This window comes from Melanotaenia boesemani, chromosome 3 (genome assembly GCF_017639745.1).
Source record: "Melanotaenia boesemani isolate fMelBoe1 chromosome 3, fMelBoe1.pri, whole genome shotgun sequence".
Lineage (NCBI taxonomy): Eukaryota > Metazoa > Chordata > Actinopteri > Atheriniformes > Melanotaeniidae > Melanotaenia > Melanotaenia boesemani.
Genome location: NC_055684.1, coordinates 18,917,975 through 18,941,995, shown reverse-complemented (window position 1 = coordinate 18,941,995; position 24,021 = coordinate 18,917,975). Strand labels below are relative to the sequence as shown.

Below are 24,021 nucleotides of genomic sequence, written 5' to 3'. Positions count from 1 at the left end.
GCAGTGTGGATTTAACAGAAATAAACAAGCTGCATACACAGAATAAACCAAAGAAATTGTTGTTTTTGAGATTCAAGAGCTCAGGAACAGTCTTAGTCATGCTTGCTCAGATATATTACAGAGTGTCGCTTGAGCAGAAGCCTCACTACTACCCTCAGATGTGCATCAGAGTTGCAATAAATTGTTAAAACCTTGATGTGACAGAGCTGATTCAAATGTTAATTTTGCCTTCTCTGGGTCCTTTTTGCATTTTGCTAACAAGTAGAAACCATGCTACTGAAAGTCAAATCCCTCTACACCTCCTTAAAAGTGGAATAAATTAAAATAGGGACCAGTGAGAGATAATGACTTTTATCTAAATTCACCTCATCACCGTATGTCAAGCAAAGTGAAAAAGATCCTTTTGTTTTCATCCTGGAACAATCAAAAAGGGTCGCAGTACTCGACTTAAATGAGCAACCTAAGGCAACAAAGTTGTGGCACATGATGATAGAAATGTCCTGTTATACCTGGAACAGGAGTAGCCTAATCAGGAGTTGTTGATGAGTACATCCATATGCTACACGGAGCCTGGATAGTAAGACCATTCGTTATGCTTGTGACCTTTCACCCCGTTGACACCCTCTATGTGACAGGCTTGACCTTTACTGCTGGACTGATTCCCGATGGCATATATTCTCATGCCCCATTTCCACTGAGGCTGTCCATTTGGGTGTGATGGAATAGGATTGGAGAGGTGACCCTGTGCTTCTTCCAAGCTCCTGGGAGTCTGAGATCATGGCTGCTCGTTCAATAAGTGTAATGTCTGTAACTCTGGCCATTAGACACCCTGCACTTAACTGCAGTAATGATGGATGCCTCGCTTTGTTCAGCCAAACTTATAGCTCACTTCCTGAACACATTTAAAACATTTTTTATGCATTCTGAATCATTTTTTTTCTCTCTCATGTAATATCTGCATCTTTCTTCCCACATATCAGTGTTTTTTTTCTCTTGGTCATTCTTCTATCTTTGCTTCACACCTCCTGTTTTCTCCTTTCCCTCCTTTCTTATTGTCAGGCTATCTTGTCTTTTTCCCCTATGGCTCATCAAATGAAAGAGCTGCAGTGATGCTATCTGTGCCCCTGGTCTGGACCTTGGTGTGTGCGTGTGTCTTGTGTGTCAGACAGATCGCTACTCATAAGACTGAGGCCCCCAGGCTAATGTCACAACAGTCCTCTCACACATTTCCTCAGTCATGCTGCATGCTGCACGACTGTGCAGTAACTAGAGCCTATGGACTTCTTAAGTCAGTTCAGTTAGATCAAACCCCAAGCCTTAACGTGATTATAATAAATCTATACAGTATGCATTCAAAATGAAACATGATAGACAATAAGCTGAATCAGCTTCATGAATCTCATAGGGTGGGTCATGCTTTGTCTACATGCCTGGTGAAGGATCTCCACCAGTCAGGAATTTCTGTTCTGGGCATCAGTTTAGCAGCATGTTTAGTAAGCACTGTGTTAATTTGATTTGCTTAGCTTGCATGCTTCTTGTAAAGGACCACCTCAGTAAGTTTTACTTGTTTTTCTTAAGAAACTTGAATGATTGCAAATATATATTTTTTAATCTAAAGCTTAAATTATAAATCGGTCTAGTGGGTTTAGAACTTAAAAATCAGCTAATGCATGTTTAAGTTATTCTTGCAGTTCTACAACCTATGAGTTGTGTTAATATATAAAATATCTAACAAGCCCTGATTGTGTAGGTCAGTGATTAGCTGGACCTCGGTGTTAGCTGCTAAGATATAGGAATAAATGTTCATTTGCAACCAAATTTATCATAATTGTTACATAAACGTTAAAAATGGCATGTGCAGAGACAAACAATTAAACACTTTTTGGAAAGTGATTGTTAGTTCAGTCAAGACAGCGCTTTGTAAAACATGTTTGTTTTTTTAGCTGTACTCATCCAGCTTTTTTTAACCAGAGGAACAATCTCATCAAGGAGAGTCACACTTTCGCAGGTGATGATGTTTCTATAACTCATTTTTCTCATTTCCAGTAAAAATTAGGAAACCAACATTCTCTTATGCCCAATTTCAATTTTCATCCATGGCTTACCATTTGGCCCCTTTCTCATTTAAGGAGAAAGAATCCCTGTTTTTGTTTGAGATCAGAGAGTAGTGGTCATCAAGCCGTTCAGCCAGGACACTGGGGAGAAACTGGGATTTGGTCTTAGACTACGTCACAGCCTCTTTTTGTTCCATTTGACTTAAAATCCTTAAAGACAAGTAAGTGCTTCCATTTTTAAACAGGCTTTTTAATTATTTTAAATTGGATTTGTATTGTTTTTAGTAAATCTCAAAGAAGCAAGTGCTTCAAGGAGATATTTGTGGAAAAATCCCTCTTTTTCTGTGTTTGAGAGAAATGTTTGGGTCTCTGAAGTTGCTAAAATTCAAAAGCGCAGAAAAACCCATAACCCTGTCATTTTGTTTTGGGCCCCCTGAATCTAAAATTGTGGCATTCTGTGAAGGTAATCAAGCCTCTTTTTTCATTATCTTCACATTATTTCAACGTTAAATAATGTTTCAGTTGCTGTACCTCAGAAGTGGGAAGCTGAAACGCTCTTGCTATTTGCTTGCTATAAACATAAAATCTCATGAGTAGTTGTGCATTTAAGCTAACAAAGCCAAAAAAAGCAATGGGTGCTTCATTTGTAGTTTGTATGTTTTATATTCAACAAAAAAACCTGACTTTTTCCGTGGATGCAGCATCAATCAGTACAGCGCCAAAGACTGTTGCTGCAAAAATTCCAAAGACTGTTGCTGCAAAAATTGCTGCAACATCAGTCACATAAGCAACTGTTTTTAATGTTTGCTACTCAGAACTAAAACAAAACACTGGAATGAAGACACAAGTTCAGAGATAATAGAGCTAATAGGTTTGGGAGGAATTGTGACAAAAGTTCTCAGCACAATACAGAAGCTGAGAGCAGGCACTCCCGCTATTATTTATTTTGATGCAGTTAATGATTAAGCTAATTTATATAATTAATTTTAAGAAAGATGACATTTGTTTTCTAAAGATAAACACCTGCTGTGATTTTTATTCATGAAATAATTTTTGATTTCTAGAGATTTCAGGTGAGCCGAAAAAAAAAGCAGTTCTTGTTTAAGCATCAAGGTTTGATTTTCATTGCAGTAATTTGGAAGAATCTATTACAGTAAAGCTTTAAGATTAAATTCTGATTGGTGATGGCTTTTATGAATTCTAACCTCCAATACTAAGACCTCTCTTGTTTTAATATATTTCTTTAAATAATTAAAGGATTAAGTGTAGAAAACAAAATTGTTATCTCCAGATGATGATATAAATGATCCTGTTATCTTGAAAAGACTATCCTTATTATTGTGAGATAACAAAAAAAGATAGTTTATGTGGAGACAATGCTATTAAAAGTCTCAGCTTCCATTGGCAGCAGAAGAAAATGTAAATATACCTGTAAATGTATTTATCTAGCTTTCAGACTATTTATTATATGTTGTGTCATGCTATAATAACATTCTTTAATGCTTATTAAATACTACTGATCTCAAGAGAAGCAGGTCCAAAAGAAGAAAGAGGTAGAGTGGAGTTGTGGGTCACCCCACACCGATCAAACAATTCACTTGAATAGAAGTATAAATTATTTAAAGAATTAAGGACTTAATGTGCCATGTCTCTGTTGATGTAGCATGTCACAGACATTTCATCAAGTCCTCAGGAAAATGCCTCATCATGTGAAAAAGGGCCATCTATGTCTCTCTGCACACTACATTCAACTCCCGTTATCTAAGTAAGCACAGAACTGTCTTGAATGAGTCAAAGTAAACTACTCATCCAGTGATAAGTGATGTAAAAAAAAAACATGTCTTCCAGTGTAGCAATTGAGGAAAAAGAGGGGACATGGTAAAAACCTTTCCCACCACAAATGCAATAACAATCCAGGTCCAAATATCAGGTATCCAGAGGCACCTTGCAGCCCATTCAGTTCATTGTCAGATTTTTATCTTGGTCATCTTTGATTAATCAAATCTGAAAACTTATTTTAAGCTTTGTAAGAATGAAGACGCATTAAACCTCTCGGAAATGTGAATTAGACCTGGAATTAATTGCATTTTCTTTCATCAGGAGACTTCAGGAGTAAGATAAAGCTACATCTTTAGTACATTCAGTATATTCATTATGTTTGTAAAGGTGTGAAAAAAATCATGTCAGGTACACATAAACACTGCTTATAAACCACTGGAGTGGTCCTTTAAGTAATTTGTAATGCTAAAAGCCATTCAAAGCACGAGCTGCCAAAACACATTTTAACAAGAGTCGCTGCAGGTGCATAATGTCCTGTTACTTTGAGGGAATACAAAGGAATTGGAAGAACAGGCACATCACTTTTAGCTCAAGTAGCAACAGATGGAGAGTTGCATCAATTTCAGCAGCACAAAATGTAGTGCAGCATAATTACTGTACCTTTGTTCAGCAGCATAATGTCCCAACATAATTACCATGATATATAGCCATACCAAGTTATGCTAATTAGATCATTTTTTGAGCCGATTATTGTGTTAATTGGTGTTAATGGATTAAGAATTACTTTGACATCAGTTGTTATAAGACACAAAAATGACTGCAGCTGATATGTCTTGGTTTTTATCTCATGGATAGCAGATTAATGTGTAATAGCACAAATAATTTAGCTGAAAGAAAGCATTTAAAGTATGTTCTATATTTTACACAAAAATAAATAAATAACTAAAATAGTATATTTGTCATGTAGCAACCTGCATGAATCTGGATTAAAGTGAGATATTTGAGATCAGATTACCCAGATACTGTAAGTGACAGCAAGCTTTGAGAAATAAACCTGCTGTCACAGTAATGCCATCTTTGCTTGAGCTCTCAGCCTTCAGGCTTTTCCTTTTTTTCCCAGCCTATAGTCTGATTGAGGAGATCTAAAGATATGAGCCTTTATGAGACTGGGAATGTCTAAAGAAAAGATTATATCAAGCTTCACAACAGAAGGTGAAGATTCAGTATTTTTGTACAATTCGTTTCATAACCTGTCTCCTGCAAATCCCCCAAACTTTACCAAAGAGCTACGCTAAGACATTGGAGCACACCTTTAATGTTTAAGTGTTGAGATATTTGTTTTAAGTCCCTCAAAAAAAAGAAAAAAAAAGAACTGAGAAATGGATTTTTTTTAAGTCTATTGCTGTAGTGTGTCAGAGTTTCAGTTGTAGACTAAAAAAAAGTAAAAGAGCATTATGAAAAAGTATGGGCACCCTGGAGTAGCTTAATGTGACCACAGAGATAACTGTTAGCACCCCAAATAGCTTATTTGGGCTGATGCTTACTTTACAAACACTCATCTCTTGGAAGCCTGGGACTTTAAAAATTAAATATAATTTGCAAGTCTGTAGTAAAGCATTTGTAGAATTGTATGAAAGGCAAATCAAATCCCTTGTCTGACTTTAAAACCTTCAGAAAGATTCTTCAAAATAACTGAAGAAGGTCAAATAAAAGTGAATAAAAATTACACGTCAACCAGTATGAGGTTGTTTGGTAGGACAGTGGAATACTGAATAAAAGAGGGATTAAAATGTGCTAAAGATTAAAAGAGGATTGTTTGTACATCAGAATATGATCTAAAGCACGCCCAAAAGTCAACAGAAGATTTGGTAAAGACATGTAAAGATGGCTATCAATGTTCTGTGATTATCACTAGTTTTGCATCCAAACCCTGCAGACTTCAATAGAGTGGCGCTCAAAGAATGGCCCAGGAATCCCAGAGAGGGACAAAATTTAAGTAGGAATGGGTAAAAACAAATAAGACTTGAAATAGTGTTAGATAGCAAGACAGTGTTTAAGGGTTCTGAAATTTGACATTGGGAGTGTTATCATGTCATTTGCCCAGACTTTTAATCCTCTTTCTTTCTTTGTTTTCACATTGGAAAATATAATCTTGAAGAGTTAGACATTTTGGGATGCCAAACATTTTTAATTACATGATATAATCATAATGACTGACCAGTTAGTTACATGTTTCCTTTTTAGGTGGGGTTAGAGCTATTCACAGTTATACTAGAAAGACCTTGGTCCAGAAGTTAGTGTTTCTATCCTTGAACTTTTCACTCATCCCTGGATTGTCCTCACTTGTTTCCAGTTAATGGTTTCTCTTTTGCTGGTTCTAAGATGATGACAATGATGTTCACGTTCTTTATCTTACAAAGTAAGTTCTAATTGCTAAAGTATGTTTCACAGACATCCACAAAAAAAAAGAAAAAAAAGAAAAAAAGCTGTTAGCACACCATCAGATCCATTTTAATCACATCAAGATTTTTGTGACCAGGCAACATTCTTCATTGTTATTCTGAGCCTAAACCTGGGAGGCTGAGATGCCAACAGATCGCTGACAGCAGGCTTGAGAAATCATCATGTGTTTTGGGCAGTAAATAATAAACCATGAAAAAAGATCTTGCTTCAGCTCTTGAGAATATATATATATATATATATATATATATATATATATATATATATATATATATATATATATATAGTCCCTGTGTGAAAAAAAAATTTAAAGGCTCTCATGCTTGTCGGCTACTGTAAGTGTATCGGTCTTCTCACCTTCTTTAGGCATCCACTCCTGGTGCCCAGGAAGACCACACTGTGTCCGTTGTAGATGTAGGAAGTGACAGAGGTCAGCCTGTCCCTGCTCTCGGTGTACACTGTCTGACCTGACACCAGCTGAGAGCCCCCCAGGGGTTGGTTTATATCCAGGCCACAGAAGTGATCATCGATGGGAACAGGCTGTAGAGAGGGAGGCAGGATGTGAAGATGAAGAAAACATCAGATTTTCTTTTTTTTTTTTAAGAGTGTTTTTGTGTGGATGAGAGGAAGAAAACAAAGTGGAGGTGAAAATAAGTAGGGGGAAGAGTGGGGAATGAAGATGAGTAATAAAAAGGGGGAACTGGAGGTAATGAGAAAGGGGAGTGGGGGACCAAGATCACTGTAGACACATGTAGATACAAGATGAGGATTCACACTGACTTCTGGTAATCCTAACAAGCTTTAAGTGCACAGTTTTCAGGGTTAAAAATGTTACATCAAAAAGGGTTCAGGCTGCTGGGCTTCCCAACGAGCCTTAGAGGAGGAAAATTTATAGAGCAGACTTAATTGCTGATGGCATCACGAGAAACACTGAGTATTTTGTGCATGTTTCTGTGATTTTTCGATTGCTTGATCTGACATCACACAAACACACAGCACAGGAGATGTCAGGTTTTGATTAAACATCAAAGAGAGTTGCACACAATGCAGTCCAATAGGATCTACTAACATGCACCTCAAACCTTTGCTAATTGCCTGTCACTTAATATATAAAACCACCTCTTTAGGGCTGTTAATTTCTTGTTTCACATCTTCTACTTCTTATGCACACATCTGTCCATACTATGGTGCTTTTTTTTTTTGTTTGTTTGTTTGTTTGTTTACATCACATGCTGTGCCTGAGTTTAACTGGATGCGAGCAGTGAAGTTAGCTTAACACAAAGTTGAAACCTCACTTCACTCAACTTTCTGATCTTGAAAATGAAAGAATACATTTTAGAAAGTGTTAAGTTCTGCTGCAATACTCTTTTTTATTCTCTCTTTGTCCTAAATAATATTTGTTTTTCTTAAAATGAAAAAGACCTACCACAAATACATGATACTGCCAATCATTCTGTACCAGGCAAAGGTAATTTTTGCTATTTTCTGTTTAAACAACTGTATCATGATATTGACTCCGATGCAAGTTCAACAGAGGTAAAAATTATTAGTTTATGGACAAAGTGTTGGATAGGGCACAAGCTTAATTTTCTTCTATATCAATCCACAGTTTAACACACCTAGCTAGATCATCCAGATATAAATGACTTTGTACGTTTTTTTCAGATTTTTTTCTTTTGTCTGTAGTACAAAATATGGGAATACTGCAGTCAAAATAGGAAAACACTGGCATGTACGTTTTTTGGAGCCTTAAAATTTGTTAATTTTATCATTTTTGAGAAATTCATGACAGTTTCACTTTACATAGAACATATGAATTTAACAATTTTAGAAGGCTGACATTGGCATGTAATGATTTTAGCCCACAGAAAATATGGAAATGAGTGACAAAGATATAGATATTGTTCAAACTTTGAGACATTGTCCAAAAAGTATTTCAGTGAAGTAGTCTGATTGAATGTTTTACTTTTTTTCAATGTAGACTAAAATAAATATTGCATTTTCTGGAGCAAGACTATGATATTGTTAGCCACAAGTGGTTTATCAATATTCATCATCTGGCCAAAGGTAAAGATGTTAACCAGGTTTTCATGCCATTCAACATCAGTCTCAGCTTTATATGCACAATGTTTAAGTTATATAGTTGTATTTAAGGTAGTTTTTTAGTGTTAGCATGAGCATGCTAACATTAGTTTTTTCTGCGGCATCCATCTGTTAGTGTAGACCCAGATTTTATCAGTGTGAGACCAAACTATTTGTAACTTTTAATATGACAGTACAACAGTAACATACAATCATTCAGGGTTGTTTTTTCCAAGTAGTTATCTGCATTAATGCAGTCTTATGACATCAGTATTGTCCTTAAAACCACCTTGTTGCATTTCTCTAGTCCATTAAACTCTCACTGACTTGTTAGTCAAAGAAAAGAAGATCTGAAGTTACTGTCATAAACCAAATGTTTTAATCTTGCAGTCTATTTTAGAAACAAAACTCTTTAGTTAACTGTTAAGTAAAGTTCATTCTTGAATTATTATGTATCACTTTTCTCCATCATTTGCTTTTATTAATAACATTACATCTTATTTATTTGATAGCATGGTGGAATTAAAGTTCAAGTCGGGAATCACTAGAGCAATTTATTTGATGGATATCATTGTTTTTATGGTTCGCTTTCAGCTTATTTCCACGAGGGCTGCTCATTATGCCGAATTATATTTTGCACAAAGGCTCAGACTTGGACATTTACAAGAAAGTCCTTTTCTCAAGATCAAGAACAGGTCTCAGAGGATTCAAGTACTGCTGACAGCGACAAGAGCGGGAGTAAAAAGATGGGAAGACAGAAGGAGAGAAAGGGGGAGGAGAAGGAGGTGGGAGTCCGTGCCCAGACCCATGAATGATATCAAAGCTCCATACAAAACTCCTCTGATTAGCATTGTGAAATTAAGCTCCTCCAGCTCTTCTCCTCTAATAAGATCCTGAGACTGGTTTCTTTAGAAGAGGACAGGCTGCCTGTCTATCAGGTGTTAAAAATACAATTAAAGTTGTAGGACAACCAGCCATCTTTGGGCAAATCTATAACTGATTATATGTTATGATCACTATGGCAAATTTATAGCTGGTCAAACTATGTGTGTGTATTGTGTGCTGTGAAATAGTTTTACCTCTCTACAGTCCACTTACCGCCTTGGTGCACTGAACGTCTTTTCCTAGCAACCAGTGCAACTCCAGGTTTCCTTCTCCTTGATAGCAGGATTGTAGTCGTTCCTTAATGCGTGCGTTAATGTCTTGGATGGTGAAAATGCAGAGAGCAGAATGATCTGAAGGGTCATGGTACTGCTTTTGTCCCTTGGAGAACACTGCAAATAGTATGTCCTCCTGAGCGCTGATGTTGAGCGACTTAGCCAGCACCCTGCCAGCCTTAGACAGGTAAGCTGCCTGCAACAGACGGTACTCCTCACCTTTGTGTACGCACCCCACAGGAAGTGACACATAGGAGTGGAACTTCTTGTCACCTTTGCAGAGACGGATGATGCGAGATGTGTAAAACAGGTCACCAGGGGAGCCGCCTGCAGGCATCCCGTTCTCTGGGGTCTCTGGCTGGACGGTCATGAAGTAGACAAAGCTTCCGCTAGAGAAGCCATAGATGTAGTAGATGTCAAAATGCGGAACAAGAGCCAGTGTGTCGGAAGGGATTTTGATGAGAGATGAAACAAAGTCAGTATGAAGCTCATAGTCCAGCATGGCAGAGGATTCTGGGTCACGAGGGAGCTTACGGCTGGAGATAGTTGGAAAGTAATCCTGTTTGCCACCAACAGCAGTGCCAATGTACAGAGTGGCATCCTGACCCTGGGAGGGCACAACTACCCCGAACATCGTCCCCGTCTGGTTGTCACTAGACAGATAGTGCTCTTTCTTATGCGTGGGCTCCACAAGGATGAACAAGTCATCTAGTCTCATCAGCTTACAGACTCCCTGATAGAGACTGCCACAGGCCAGCAGTCGGTTGTTAGAGTAGTCGATAAGCAAAAGTTTGTTAACATTGTCAGTAGAGGCTAAAGGCTCCGAGCAGGGCTGGACAATCAGAGGGGGATAACACGCTTTGTTATCATACTCTGGCCCTGTGTCATGAGACACCAGGAGGGTGAGATTAGCAGACAACTTGTAGATTCGGTTGACAGCTCCGATGTAAAGCGCCCCAGTGGACTGATGTACTGTCAGATGATTTAACGACCATTCCCTCCTCTCTGATTGGAAAGTGTTCATAGTCTGTCCATAAGTCATCTTTTGATTCACACAGATCAAAGTCATCAGCCACAGGGCCCGGGGCCATGACATGACCTTTAGAGGACAGTGACCTTTTGCGAGGCCTCCGTAAGTCCATCCTTTATCCGAGCACATCCCCATCCCCACAGGGCTTCGAAAAATACCAAGTTCAGACAAATGGGATTGTGTGCCAGCACAGAGCAGAACTATGCTGAAAAAGATGAGCTGAGCTGTGGTCTTGTCCTTTGAAAGTAATCTTCACATCATTCTGAAAAAGAAAAAAAGAGAGAGAACTGCTTTTTATTTAACAGGTGAGGCTCACTATGTCTGCTAAAAGAAGAGTAAACAACCTGCCACTTAAACAAAGCACTGGCACAATTTAACTCGGTGTTCCCTCTGTTTGGGTGGCCAATTAGATGATCCAAATGTTTCATTATGCATCCATATTTTGGGCTCCCTGTCTTCCCATCTCCCCTCCACCTTCTTTGTTAAAATGGTTGAATCCAGGAGGAATTAATAACTCTCCACTGCGGCCGATTCCTAAATTAATCTGGCTTTTTCCAGGGATGGCAAGGAGTCATTAGAGATTTAGAGCTAAGCAGCATCAACTCTCACACTTCCCTGTTTAATTTCATTAGCATATTTTATGTGGAAATTTCCACAGGACAAGCAATGTCCATCAAACACACGACTGACTGACTGAAGGATGAATGAGTTTCACACATGGATGCTTGATGGATTTACTGTTTTTACAATTGCTTTCTCTTGTCATTAGTATTATTTATTCTGATGAAGGTGTTTCTGGTGTAAATTTGATAAAGTACACCTACTTTTAATAAAAACTCATTTCTATCTTAACACAACAGTGAAGTCGATACAAGCATCCATGATAATGTCTTCACATACGCTGTTTATTTAATGAAGTTCATTAACAGAGTAATAAACCTGCCTGGAAAAGCGCCACAATAAATTAAAGCACCTACAACACCTTAAATCCTGTCCGTGTGCCACCGGACGTTCCTTCAAACTAGCCCTCTCAAACATTGTTTCTTTCCACCTTTTGTTATCTCCATTGTTATACAAAAAGGCACCTTTGCATCCTTTTTTTCTTTTTCTTTTTTTTCTAATTCAGTTAAACACATGAAAATTTCCTGCCAAATGCTTGAAGGCTTTTCCTCAGGTCCACCTGTCCTTGTTGGCTAGATCTAACATAAACAGGGTGTTTTCTCAGTGAGAGTTCCTGGTATAAGTAAAGGTTAAATGAAGACAGCCATGTCAGATCGTCAAGCGGGGGTCATGATGCAGTGGGTGCTATCCATTGGCTAACTAACAGGACGTCCGGCTGTGTTGAGCTGGAGCCAGGGAAGGAGCGGATGGATTGATACTGAGCTGGCTGGGCCAACTCCAGCTCCACTCCAGCATCTCCTGTCCATCTGTCCCCACCACGCTCACACAAAGGGACAAGTCACTCAAGTGTCTCGGCCTACCCTGCTCAATTTGGCAAGCTCAGTGTGAGCAGCTCTACCAGTAATTGGCCACCAAAGAGTATTATCTGTCACACACTGTACCGCAGCATTTGCATTTCAAGTTTAGTGTTTGTTTTATCAGATGGCATTAATTCAGATCTAAACACATGCTGCTTTTTACTATCTTCAAACCCTGTACTTTAAATGTAACATGAGAGAAGCTTTTTCTTTTCTATTAATAAACGTTTTTCTGACTGGACAGGAACACTTGGTGTGCTTTTATTTTATTCTCTAAAAACTGAGATTTGGCAGAACATGCTGGTTCTAATATTTACATGGTCTCTATTTGGGGCCAAACATTGATAAGTAAATTCCTACTAAAAATCCTCAAACCATCGCTTGGCCAGTTTCTTTGTGAATAATTATTCAGCTATTGTTGATATGTGTTTAGTGGCAGCAGGGGCATTTCTCAGTTTTGATGGCCTCTGGTAAAAATAACATTTAATCCATTCCTTATTCACTGATTTTTAATAAAGCCTGGATTAGTGGTAATGAAAAACTTTTGTCTCCATGTCTAAAAACCTTTTTTCTAAAATCTTCTTGTGCTTTTTTTATGTTCAATGTAAGGTTTTAGATGATAAAATGCAATGCACAAAAGATCTGTCTGGAACTGGATTTGTTACATCATAAAAGATGCAAAAAAGGTGATTTTGTGTTTACTGATTGAAGTGTCTCAGCTTTGTGCTGTCTAGCAGGATCCTGGTGGTTTGAATTTCTTTTATTGGAGTCACAGAACAAAGTTCCAGGTGACGAGCTTTGGGGAAGTTTGCAATGCAAAATTATCCAGGCCACAAGCTCTGTCCTTTTCTTAACTAGATCATAAATAAGACTGTGCTCTTGAGGTTAAGCAGTAAATAGCAGCTCAAATGATATTTGCAGAGCCAGGTTTGGATTTGGCATGACCTTAAACAACAGACATCAGCAGTGCCACCAAGAGGTTAATTCAGTGTTGAGAATTTCCCTCTCAAATCCTCAGAGGTGTTCCAGAGGAAGGGAGAAAACAAGAGCAGAGTTGGGCAGGCATGCAGGCAAGCAGCAGCCTCATCATTTCATCCATTTCTTTTCTGCCGGCTTTGGTCACGTCTAAGGCGTGCAGTCATGCTGCTCAGTGTTTACCCTGGATTATAGAGACAGCTCTTCGCCCTGCACAGCCCTCCCTGCTGAATTCTCCGCCTCACCACTCTCAGACACGCTCCCGTCCAGACGTGACTCATTCACACTCACACACAGGAACATGGTTTGCAGAGGGTGCTGGGGATGCAAGCTCTCAGCGGGCGCCAATCACAAAGCAAAGGAGGGACAAGTTGGCCTCTTGTTTTCCACAAACATAGCCCTCTGATCTGGATCATAATCAGTAGAACCAAAGCCACCCCAAGGTTTATATTTTATCACGGTGAAATGCTGTCATAGCCTCTGTATTGCCTTGTTAGATATGATTCATTGTACAGAATAGATGGTCAGTTATTTTTGTCTTTATTTGACCCATCTGCCTTCAGCAATGAACCTTAATGTTCAGATATTTATTTGTTTGTCTGTGTGCTTCAGTTTCTCTCCCTGCTCAGGTTTAAAAGCATAATGTTGCGTTTGTTAGGAGTCTTCTTGTCTTCTTGCAAATTCCAGCCAATTCAAATGAGATAACAGACTTTAAGGTGTGAAGCTTTGCAAGCAGAAACCTAATGTGTTAAATCCTATCTGATCAAAGAAGTTTCATTTTTAAATTAAGATTATCTGTGTCTTTTAAACATTCTCAGAGATGTTATATTTTTGAACACCAGAAGTAGAATGGCATACATGATTTCCTTATCTCTTGAAAGAATGAAAGATTTAGCATAAAAAGCACAATTTTATCTTGTTTGTGTTTTGGTCTTATAGATTTCTGTGAGATTGGGAACACTGACAACAGACTGTGTGGAGTTCTTTCTAAAGGTCAGAGCATAAATCTCTGTTCTCACACTTAGTCAACAATAGGAGTCATTGTCACTCACATCAGAGGTGATTAAAAACAGAGTTTTTTGTTGTTGTGTTTTTTTTTTTTTGCCGTTGTTTTTGTGGCCCAGATCTATAAGACTGCACAAAGGCAATAACGGTATAAGACCACAGGGGTGGAAATCTGTTGGAGCTACAATAGTCATAACAGCGTCTGTCCTCATGATTACAATCTGGCTGTGCAGAAGAACGCTGGGATTTTAGTGCCTCTAGAAAAAGTTTCCTCTTGGAAATCAGTTTAGATTTGGAGAAAAAAAAAAGTTGCAGCAGTATTTCTGAACAATGTTTGCACTTATATGTTGTGAAGTCACATGAGATACTTTCAGCCGAGGTTTCCAACAAATGTATGTAAGCGTGTGGGGGTGGGGGGGGGGGGGGGGGGGGTTCCAGTGTTGTAGACATTACACATGAATGGGCTGGGAGGGCGCCAGGCGCAACAGAACTTGACTTCCAAATGAATAAATGAAGGCAATTAGTAGATCTGTTTACAATGTTGTGGAGACAGAAGTAGGTCAAACGTGGTAGACAGGAGGGAGGAGGGAGCCAGCAAGCCAGAGCCAGGGGCTGTCGTTGGTACCTACAATGATGAGTTGGGGAATTAGGACATGAAAATGTCGTCTTTATTAACAATGACTTTTAAATGAATGTCATATTGAATCACAAGGGAGCAGTGGGGTTTATTAGAAAAAGCAATGTTTTGTGATCAGCCCACCGTGTTTTATCTGTGGCTACATTGTGGTGGGGAGGCCTAGGGCGGTTGGGCTCCGCCTTCAAAGTTCTCATCATAGAAACACAGACTCAGGCCTCAGAGGGCATAATGTGTAATGTGGATGCCCACACTGCAGAAACTCACAGGATATGTTCAACTTGATGCCACACAGAGGGATTATATGACAGTTCGCCTGTGGTTCATTTTCGTCATTATGTTCTACTGTGTAAATCCAAACAGCAAACATTTTTCTCAGTCGGGGGGGGAATCTTACAACAAGTTTTTCTTTTAAATTAACAATACTGATACTTTGGAAACCAGAACAAGTTGCTATAAATTCATTTACTTTTGCTAGTGGTTCTCTTGGTCTGTCTGTATGCCTCAGCTTTTTTTTTCTTTATATATCAGCAAACATGACTGCCTTTTCTCCACACTTGTTTTTTAGTTTATTGGTCAACTCGGTTATTGCAGGCTTTAGTACTCTCTAGCCAGCCACTAATCTTGATGATAGAGTAGTAGCGGAGGATGTCTGCGGGGAACAATAAAATGGCACTATGTCGTTGCAACACGCTCTGCTCGTATTAACTGCAGGATGCTGCAAGGAACCTGGACAGAGGCAAATGTGACATAGGGGATCCATTCCAACACATCCCCACAGCACTGTGTGCAGCTTGCTCTGCAATCCACGCCATTATCTCAGGCTATATGCATTATACATGCAGATACACTACTATATCTGAAATTGCTGTTAAGAGCAGGGACCAGATGAAGGGCACTGCTGCCACTGTTAGATTTAACCATGCATGCCTTTCTCCTCCCTTCCCTCTCTTCATCTCTGTCTCTTCCAACATAAATCTCATTGTTGGTCTATCCTGGTTAATGGTGACCTCAAACTAGCTCATCTCAACTGCTGAGACCCATGTGTTTAATATGTGATGAGTGTAGAGGGGAAAGTCAGAGTGACCTCTAGCGCAGTGATGAAAACCCAGGCAGTTCGAGTGCAATACAGGGTCTTCTATAATTCAGTGATTGCAGAACAAGACGGGTGAGCTGTTTGCTTTTGAGCTAGACAGCATGTGTGCGTAGTGCTGTGCTGTATCGACTGCCCAGTACCCCTCATTCTTAGTACTGGTTAGGTGCAAGGAGAGGAAGGAACAGGCGAGTCCAATCAGGGTTTGCAGTCAGAAGTGGACATGGTAACTGAAAGGAATAGAGAATGAGAGTGGTAAAATGTGAACATATTTTACCCTGACAAATACCTGTGAGCTGTTTTATTTGGCTCAATAACTATCAGTCTGGTATCCATCCTCTAGAAAATAGTGTAATTTTAGTTTCCCACTCCCCCACCCCCTTATGAGTCTCTTGTCTTTTTCCTGCCTGAGATGACTTTCTGTAGAGCAGAGTTATACTTCTGCTTAGACTGATTCACTTACAGATGTGTACGGCTATATTGCTTCTGCATGCATAAATCATAGGGACCCAATAGGGAAAATACATTATATTTGGCAGCTACTAGATTTCAGCAAGTGTATGAATAACAAAAGTAATCAAAAACAGAGATACAGCACATCCATGTGAAGCTGAGAAGCACATATGTCCATAATTCTCACATCACTGAACACAGAAATCAAAGAAGTATGCCAGGGAAGTCTGTGTGTTTTCTTCGTTTTCTCCTTCTTTGCCCATATGGCTTCATGGGGTATAAGATGCCAAGGTTGGGAGTAGCTGGCACGAATGATTATGATCAAAGAAATTACAATGCAAAAGGAACAGCTGCTACCTCCACTGCTGACAAATCACTATGAGCAGAAAGAGACAGTGATAGACTGCATGCGAGGCAGACGGGAACAGGAAAAGGGAGGAGAAATGGTGCATGTTGTGCCACTCCACAACTTTAACTTTAACCTCTATATATCTGCAGCTCCAAAGCCCATTTAACATTTAATCCACAGTGCAAATAAGATCTTTGGAGGGCATTCACCCAAAGGCTGTGCAAATACAAGAATCTGCCCAGATTATCTCAGTCTGCGTCTGTTGTCACTACTGCCTTGTCTGTTTCTGAATTTAACCAAGTCAGTGACTCTGCTTTGGTTTCTAACTCAGTCACTTGATTGTATTTCATTTTTTTAATCCTCTGTAATAGAAATAGACTACGAAGACATATAGCACCCTAGGGGTCCATTTAACCTGGGCCACAAGACAGGTACATTTACTGTAAGTCAAATAGAACCTTGCTGGAGCCTTTTCAATAAAAGATCCTTCAGGAGTAACATACACAGCAGAGACTTTTTACCTTTATTTTTACCTCTCCCTCCTAATAAAACGTGATTCTTCAATTAAAATTGAATTCTCGAAGTCTATAAAGCTAAATCCCGCTTGGTTTGTGGCTACCAAAGGCTGATCACAAAGCAGCAGTCTCAGTTGTAATAATGCAGAAAGACTGGTTCCAGTTTTTCTGGGAACTGGTTGCTTGCTTTTTTTGTAAGAAAATCCAAGGCAAAACATTCCCCCAAATACTCTATCTCCCCCTATTTAAAGGAAGAAAATGGCAATTTAATGATGCCTTTGTAAATGCAGAGTTTTAGAATTTCTTTTTTTTCTTCTTCTTCTTTAGTAATGCTGGCAGTTATGGGCAAATACCCAAAACGCCACATCATCATTAATACCTTGGTGGTACCTTAAATTTAGGCATCTTACATGTAGCCAATCCTCTTTTGCACAATCCCCAAAAAACATGGAGGCAAACTTAAAAAACTAAATGCTCCAAATTGGATATTGTTGAATCAATATTTGACAATTTAGATGGCCAAAGAAATCACTTTAAGCTTTAATTTAGGGTTCCAAATATTAAATCATGACAAAAATGGTAAAAAGATTAAATTTGCAGCTTTTTTCAACAAAAAAAAGGATAAATTACAGCCCTAAATTCAGTTGTTACGGCTCTTGTTTATTTGAAACATCACAAGGTAAATCCATCAAGCACTACAATTTATCAAGTACCTTGAAATGATAGTAAATTGCACTGGAGACAATAAAATCACTCCTTTAGTCCTGTGGCATCTGTAACGGTTGGTGTACAATCATCTGTGTAGTCACGCTACATATCACAGGTTCATCAGGTTAGTTCTTATATGCAGAGATTAATTAAGTTTCCATACATTGAGGGGCACAGTACAACTACATCAGTCTTAAATGTCATACATGAATTAAATGAATCTTTAGAAAACAAGCAACACTGTGCAGACCCCCTTTTTTATTGATCTAAGCTTTTAACCCATTGGATCATGCCATTAAAGCAAGACTTATCACCATAGGACTGTCTAAAATTACTGCAGGGTGGTTTCAAAATAATTTATGGCCAGAGTGTATATGTTCAGAAGGTATCATCTAGGAACCTCAGTGTAGACAACGTGTTTCTAAAGGCTTGGTCTAAGGACAAGTTCTTTCCTTTCTATATACTGACAGTTTTGATTGATAATCTCCAGCTTCCCCACAATCCTGAATTTGAATAAGAAATGAATATAGAAAATGAACGAACGAATGAACGAACGAACGAATGAATGAATGCCAAATTCAGTTTTTATGCTGATGATATATTGATCTGCCATGTCGCATTTCTATACTTAATTAGGATCTGTCTGCTAGGCCAAATTTTTCATACTTTCCGTAGAACTTTGTGTGAATTAGAACTTGTTATAAATGTCAACCAAACAAAACTCCTTATGTTCTAAAATGTAATATCAAAGGGCTATGAAGGGGCATTGACTTAACATCCCATAAAAGATATGCAGCAGTCCTACTTCATTGTCTCTCTTGTTTAAATCTCACATTCAGCAATTGGTAAGATAAAACTTTTTTTTTTCTTTAGCATCAATCATGTCTTTTAAAACCAAAATGAGACTTGTCTTCAGTTTCATGTATGTGTTGGATCATGATGATGTATCTATCTTTGCAATGTGTGTATGCATTGGATACAGGAGCACTAAGGTTAATCACAAAGCTTAAAGCTCTTTCACAACAGTGGCATTCTACAGTACGATCAGGTTCTCATTTATAATGATATTTTTTTATCTGTTTCCAACTTATCCACATACCGGTATCCTTTAAAAAAATGTACAGGAACTATTGCTTTTCTCTGTCTGTATTAATTTTTTTTTTTTTTTTTTGGGGGGGGGGGGGGGGGGGGGCACATCTAAATGTGCTTCTCCCTCTGATTTGTATTAGCTGCAAAATTAAAACATAAAACTGACTAAATATATAAAAAAATATATTGGCAAATATGTCTGGCGCTAAATGATGTGATTTCTCATTCTGCTCCTGTTATGTTAAATGTTTGATACTGATTTATATTTAATTTGATGTTTTGTCATTCCTTGTTAAAATACTTCTTATTTTTATAAAGTCCTCCCATCATGAGACTCATGAGACTGTTTAAATGAAAAGGAGTTCCAAAAGCATCCAAGCCTAGCATAGAGGACTAGTTAAAAGTGGAAGTGACTACAACAATTTAACACAGCAGGTCTGTTAGAGTAAATTTAAAGCTAATTAAAAACAAATTAACAAACAAAAACAGTGCTGAAAATGCTGTGGCATCCTGACGTGGAAACTTTGATGTCAAGCAAATGCAGACATCTCTCAAACTTAGATAAAACACTGAAACTTTCTTGTTCTGTGGCCCCACAGTCACAGAGATTATACAGCTGTTTTCATGATGTGAGTTATACTTATTACAATATTCGTGTGAAAAGGTTCTGAAATGACCCATCAAGTAAGAAGAGATTACAAACTTAAAAAGTAACAGGTCAATACTTTTCAGAGAAAAAAAAGCTCTTATCTGTCAGCTTTTTTACAACCATATGCTTCCTGCTTACACCACTGCCAAAGAAAATAGTACAAAACTCACACATCAGCAAAGTTATTGCACTGTTTGTATCAACAACAGTGACAATCTGGAGGCAATGCACCATATTGCAAGGCCGCCATCGCTGCATGCTGAGCGCTGCCAAAGCTGCCATCTGGAAGGTGAGCTGCATACTTTCCACTTTTACCTCTTACTTCTCGCCTTCAATCTATGTCAAATATTCCCTTTCTATCTTTTCCAACCTGTATTACTCTTTCTCACTCGCTCTACTTATCATTTTTCACTTCTTCTTCTCTTTCCTCCTCATGTAAGGTTCCTTTTCTCCACCTGTACATCAGCCTCCCTCCAGGCCCGGATCACACATTGACACAAGCAGAAGTGTGAACACTAAGAGGTGGATGAAAGAGAGAAAAGAGAGGACAACAACATGTCGGCTGTGCCAGCTGATCTGCAGTATTTTGTTGTTTTCTCTCCTTTTGTTTTCCATCAGTGTCAGTTCCACATCAGTTTTTTTTTAATATAGCCTTCTCCGTCACTTCTCCTTTTATCTCTTCTTTCTTATTTACACTTGTATGCAAAGACAAATCATGAACACATGTATAACTGCCACATGTGTGTGTGAGGGCATACACATTAAAACACTAACACATAGCACACATTTGGGGCTTGACTTCTTTTTCCTCAGGCTGTAGCATCTGAACAGTCATGTTTAATCAGTGTCTCCATGGGCAAAGGGGGTAGCAGTGAGTGGAAGGGGTGAGGCTTAGAGGTGGCGGGGGTAGAGGGGGTCTCCAGCTATGGGTAGTAACAGTGAACTGCTGTGCACTCACACACCGTGTAATTGCGTTACATACACTAATTCGCCTGATGTATTATTATTGCAGCAAGTGTGCGTCGCCTCTGCCCCTGACCCACATTGCACCCCCCTGATATTCAAATTACTCCAAAATCAATGTCACAGATTGAAATGCTAGTTATTTAAATCAAAAATGTTTTTTTTTCCTTCTGTTTGCAGTACAGCAGTGATGGATTCCTCCCTCATTCTCCCTTCCTTCTATCCTCTTAAACTTACGGTAGGTCATTAATCTCTGTAGAAGTCTAAGATAACACTTAACTCCTTGCTTGTGGGTGAAAATGACATAGACAGATGTTCCAAATTACTTCACCTACACTGGTCCAGTGTTGCCTCCAGGGTTAAAAGACTCCCCAACAATGCAGTTGCACCTGCATTTCTCCTACGTAGGCTACAAAACTGCCAGGGTAGGCACCGTTAAAGATTAAAAAATTTGAACGCTCAATATCAATGCTCAATTTAGCAGAACCTAAATTTTTAAAGTATTTTTTTACAGTGGAATAATATGCAATATTGAAAATGGAAATAAATAAAATGATTACCTCTAAATCATTACTGTTTAATACAACATCACATTTTTATCTGTCTCGGAAACTTTAATCATATTCAAAATACAGTAAATAAAAATAACATTTGACAGCCTCACTAGCAACTGAGCTTTCTAGAAATTACAGCATGTCCCAGTTTTACTACATAATCTACTGTTTTAATGATTGTTATCCTAAGAAAGTGCTCTTCTAACCCAGTTTCCATCTAGACGGATCATAACACTGGCTTGTGTGTGATCCTAAATAACTGGAAAGTTGTTATTAACCACAGGATGAGTCTTCCAGAAACATATCTCAAAGTCTTCCCATAATATATATATATATATATATATATATATATATATATATATATATATATATTTGGTTTTCTGTTTGGACAAAGTGACCCTTTTTGATCAGCTGTTTCTCAGCTTCACTTTAGATGAACAGAAATCATCCCAGACATAACCTCAGTTTCATTTATTGTTATCAATGCAGTAGAGAGAAAGAGTCAGAATGAATGTGGAGATTCATTTAAATCCTAAAATTAGCAGGCAACTGATAAAATGCTGAAGCACATGACAGGCATAAGCACGCCAATAGAGAAGCCAGTCTCTCTCTTTCTCTCCACGAGAGGCTTTACCCACTCTGGAAGGGCCAGGAGAATAAAAGCTTGTCCAACTGGCCAGCCAGATAAGCCAAACCAGAAAGAGCACACAGAGAGAAGAGGGGGTTCATCTGGTTTGCATGAGGGGTGAGAGTCAAAGAGCTGCAAATCCAACTGCCACCCTTCCTCACCCCCTCTGCCACCTCACAAACACACACACGCACACAAACACAGATGGAGGCTTGAACAAAGATGCACTTGGTCAAAAGCATTGTTGAGGCTGGCACTGCGTACAGCTCTGTGCGCTTTCGGACTCAGGCTCCATCTCAGCTCCTGTCTAGCCTTATCAGCATCCCAGTGGCTTGCGCTCTGCTCCGGCTGCCAAGGCTGCAGGAGAAGGCAGGGCAGCAGTGGAAGGCTGACTATATCTCCAGGCTAAATACTTCACACTTTTTTTCTCCTGATGGTCAGTGATCTGATGCACTAATCCACAAGCTCTGGATAAATCCTCACAAGCAAGCTGTGACAGTCTTTGTCTAAAGAACATTACAATGAAATCTATTCCCTGATGAATGAGGTTCTTTGCATCAAACCAGTCCTGATCTGCAGCTTGTCTGTTAATTGAAGCTGATGCATTTTTAGAGCATGCTTGTCACAGGTGGTCAGCAGAAATGTGACAATTAGCACATAAAGCATCTAAAAACAAGTAACTGCACATTGTCCATGGTACGTGGAGTCATCACAACTTTCACCTTTTGCACCCTGCCGGACTGCACTACAAAGCTGCTTATCAGTCACTAATGGGGAGGGAAATATTGCTCACCTTGAAATAGCAAGACACTCATTCATAAGAAGCGCAGATCCGGTGATTTTGCTAGGTTCTAAGAGGAACGTCCCGCCGCTGCCCAGTCCGCCAATAAATGAGCGCAGAGACCAAACACAGTCAAATAAACTGTCCGGTTAATTTATTCTGCGCTGACGCGACGCACAGCTTGTAAAGTCATCTGGACAGAAGCGGGCATCTTCCAGTCAGCCGCTGGGAAGGAGACGGTATCAACTGACCCTCCTGCCTCGTTCAAGGATTGATCATTTTCTCCATCAGGCTGCCACTGACCCGCTGCGTGTGCGTCTGTGTGTGTGAGTATGTGCGCGAGGCTCCCGGTGCGACATGAAGTCACCCATCAGTTCACTTGCACCTCACGTACAATGTGCGTTTTAGACCCAACCTCCGTGGCGTCATCCTCTGGTACAACTTAAGCGCGTTGCTGCACATTTTTTAAATACATTTTCAGACAGAAAAAAAATTAAAACCAGTGTTCATTTATTTATCAATAGTAAAAAAAAAAAAAAAAAAAAAAAAAAACACAACAATGAATTTCAGAAACATTCCACGAATATGTGATTATGATATGTATGATTTCGATCAAGCTTGTCTATGTTAATACCACTGGACTGAGATGTGCATTTATCTAAAACACGCCTTATTTGTGAGTCTTTTTTCGTATACTTCAACATGGACAAATAGGTTGTATTTCGGTTTTCATGTTTTTTTATTGTGTATGTAGACGATGTCTGAAGAGAGATAAATTGTGTTGTAACAGCTTTCCTGCAGATAAGACATACTTGGTCAATTGGAGGCAAACAGTCTAGTATAAGATTTCGTAATGCCATGTAACCATTCACATTTTCTACAATAAATCAACTGCTTTTTATTTTCATTCAGAAGATCAAATACATGCACTCTACAGATTCCACAAGTTTGCTTTGGAATACTGCCATCTGCAGGAGGCATGGTCTACCCGCACATCTGTGGGAGTGAAAAGCTGTGATACAGATCATGTGTTTTACAGTTGGCTTCTTTATTTATGAGTTGTGTTTCCTTCCAACCTTGAAGGTGTGATTGTGACTAGGGAGCAGAGATGATGCATGATGCATTGATGTTCCTGCTTTTGATGCCACTCTATCCAACATTTACTCATTAAAACAAAACACTTCCACAGAAATGCTTACATTGCTGAAAAACTCAGAAGGCACTCCTGATGCTAGTTGGAGGATGACGAGGAGGGGGGGGGCAAGTATGCAGGGTCCATGAGCCAGCTGTCTCTCCCTCATTATTTGCTGTTTGGTGGGTTGGAGATGAGTAAGAGATGTCAGACGGGCTACCTGTTAGGGAAGAGCAGTTCGGACTCCCTCAGGGTTGACCAGATGGCAGCTACTCCATGCTGGCCCCTCGTCAGGTACTGGAGTTCATGAACCCTCTTTCGCACACACAAACACATACTGTACTGCACAAACAAGCAGGCTGGGAGACAAACAAACAAACAAATGTGAAAACTTACACCTGAGGCAGAGTATGCATGTGAGCAGTGCTGCTAGCAGGTATTCAGATGCATACA

At 39.1% G+C, this 24,021-nt stretch overlaps 1 protein-coding gene across 1 annotated transcript in view; it reads right to left on the bottom strand.

The window, feature by feature from the left end:
• The window catches only part of LOC121636217 (plexin-A2-like), a 78,363-nt gene extending 55,838 nt beyond the window's left edge, over window positions 1-22,525 (bottom strand). The window contains exons 1-3 of the mRNA XM_041979515.1: window positions 22,449-22,525; window positions 9,474-10,824; window positions 6,651-6,833 (exon numbers count right to left, since the gene is read on the bottom strand). Coding sequence (XP_041835449.1) covers window positions 6,651-6,833; window positions 9,474-10,697 — 1,407 coding nt within the window. The 5' untranslated portion in view covers window positions 10,698-10,824; window positions 22,449-22,525. The remainder of the gene's footprint in view (window positions 1-6,650; window positions 6,834-9,473; window positions 10,825-22,448) is intronic.
• Window positions 22,526-24,021: the final 1,496 nt, after the last annotated feature.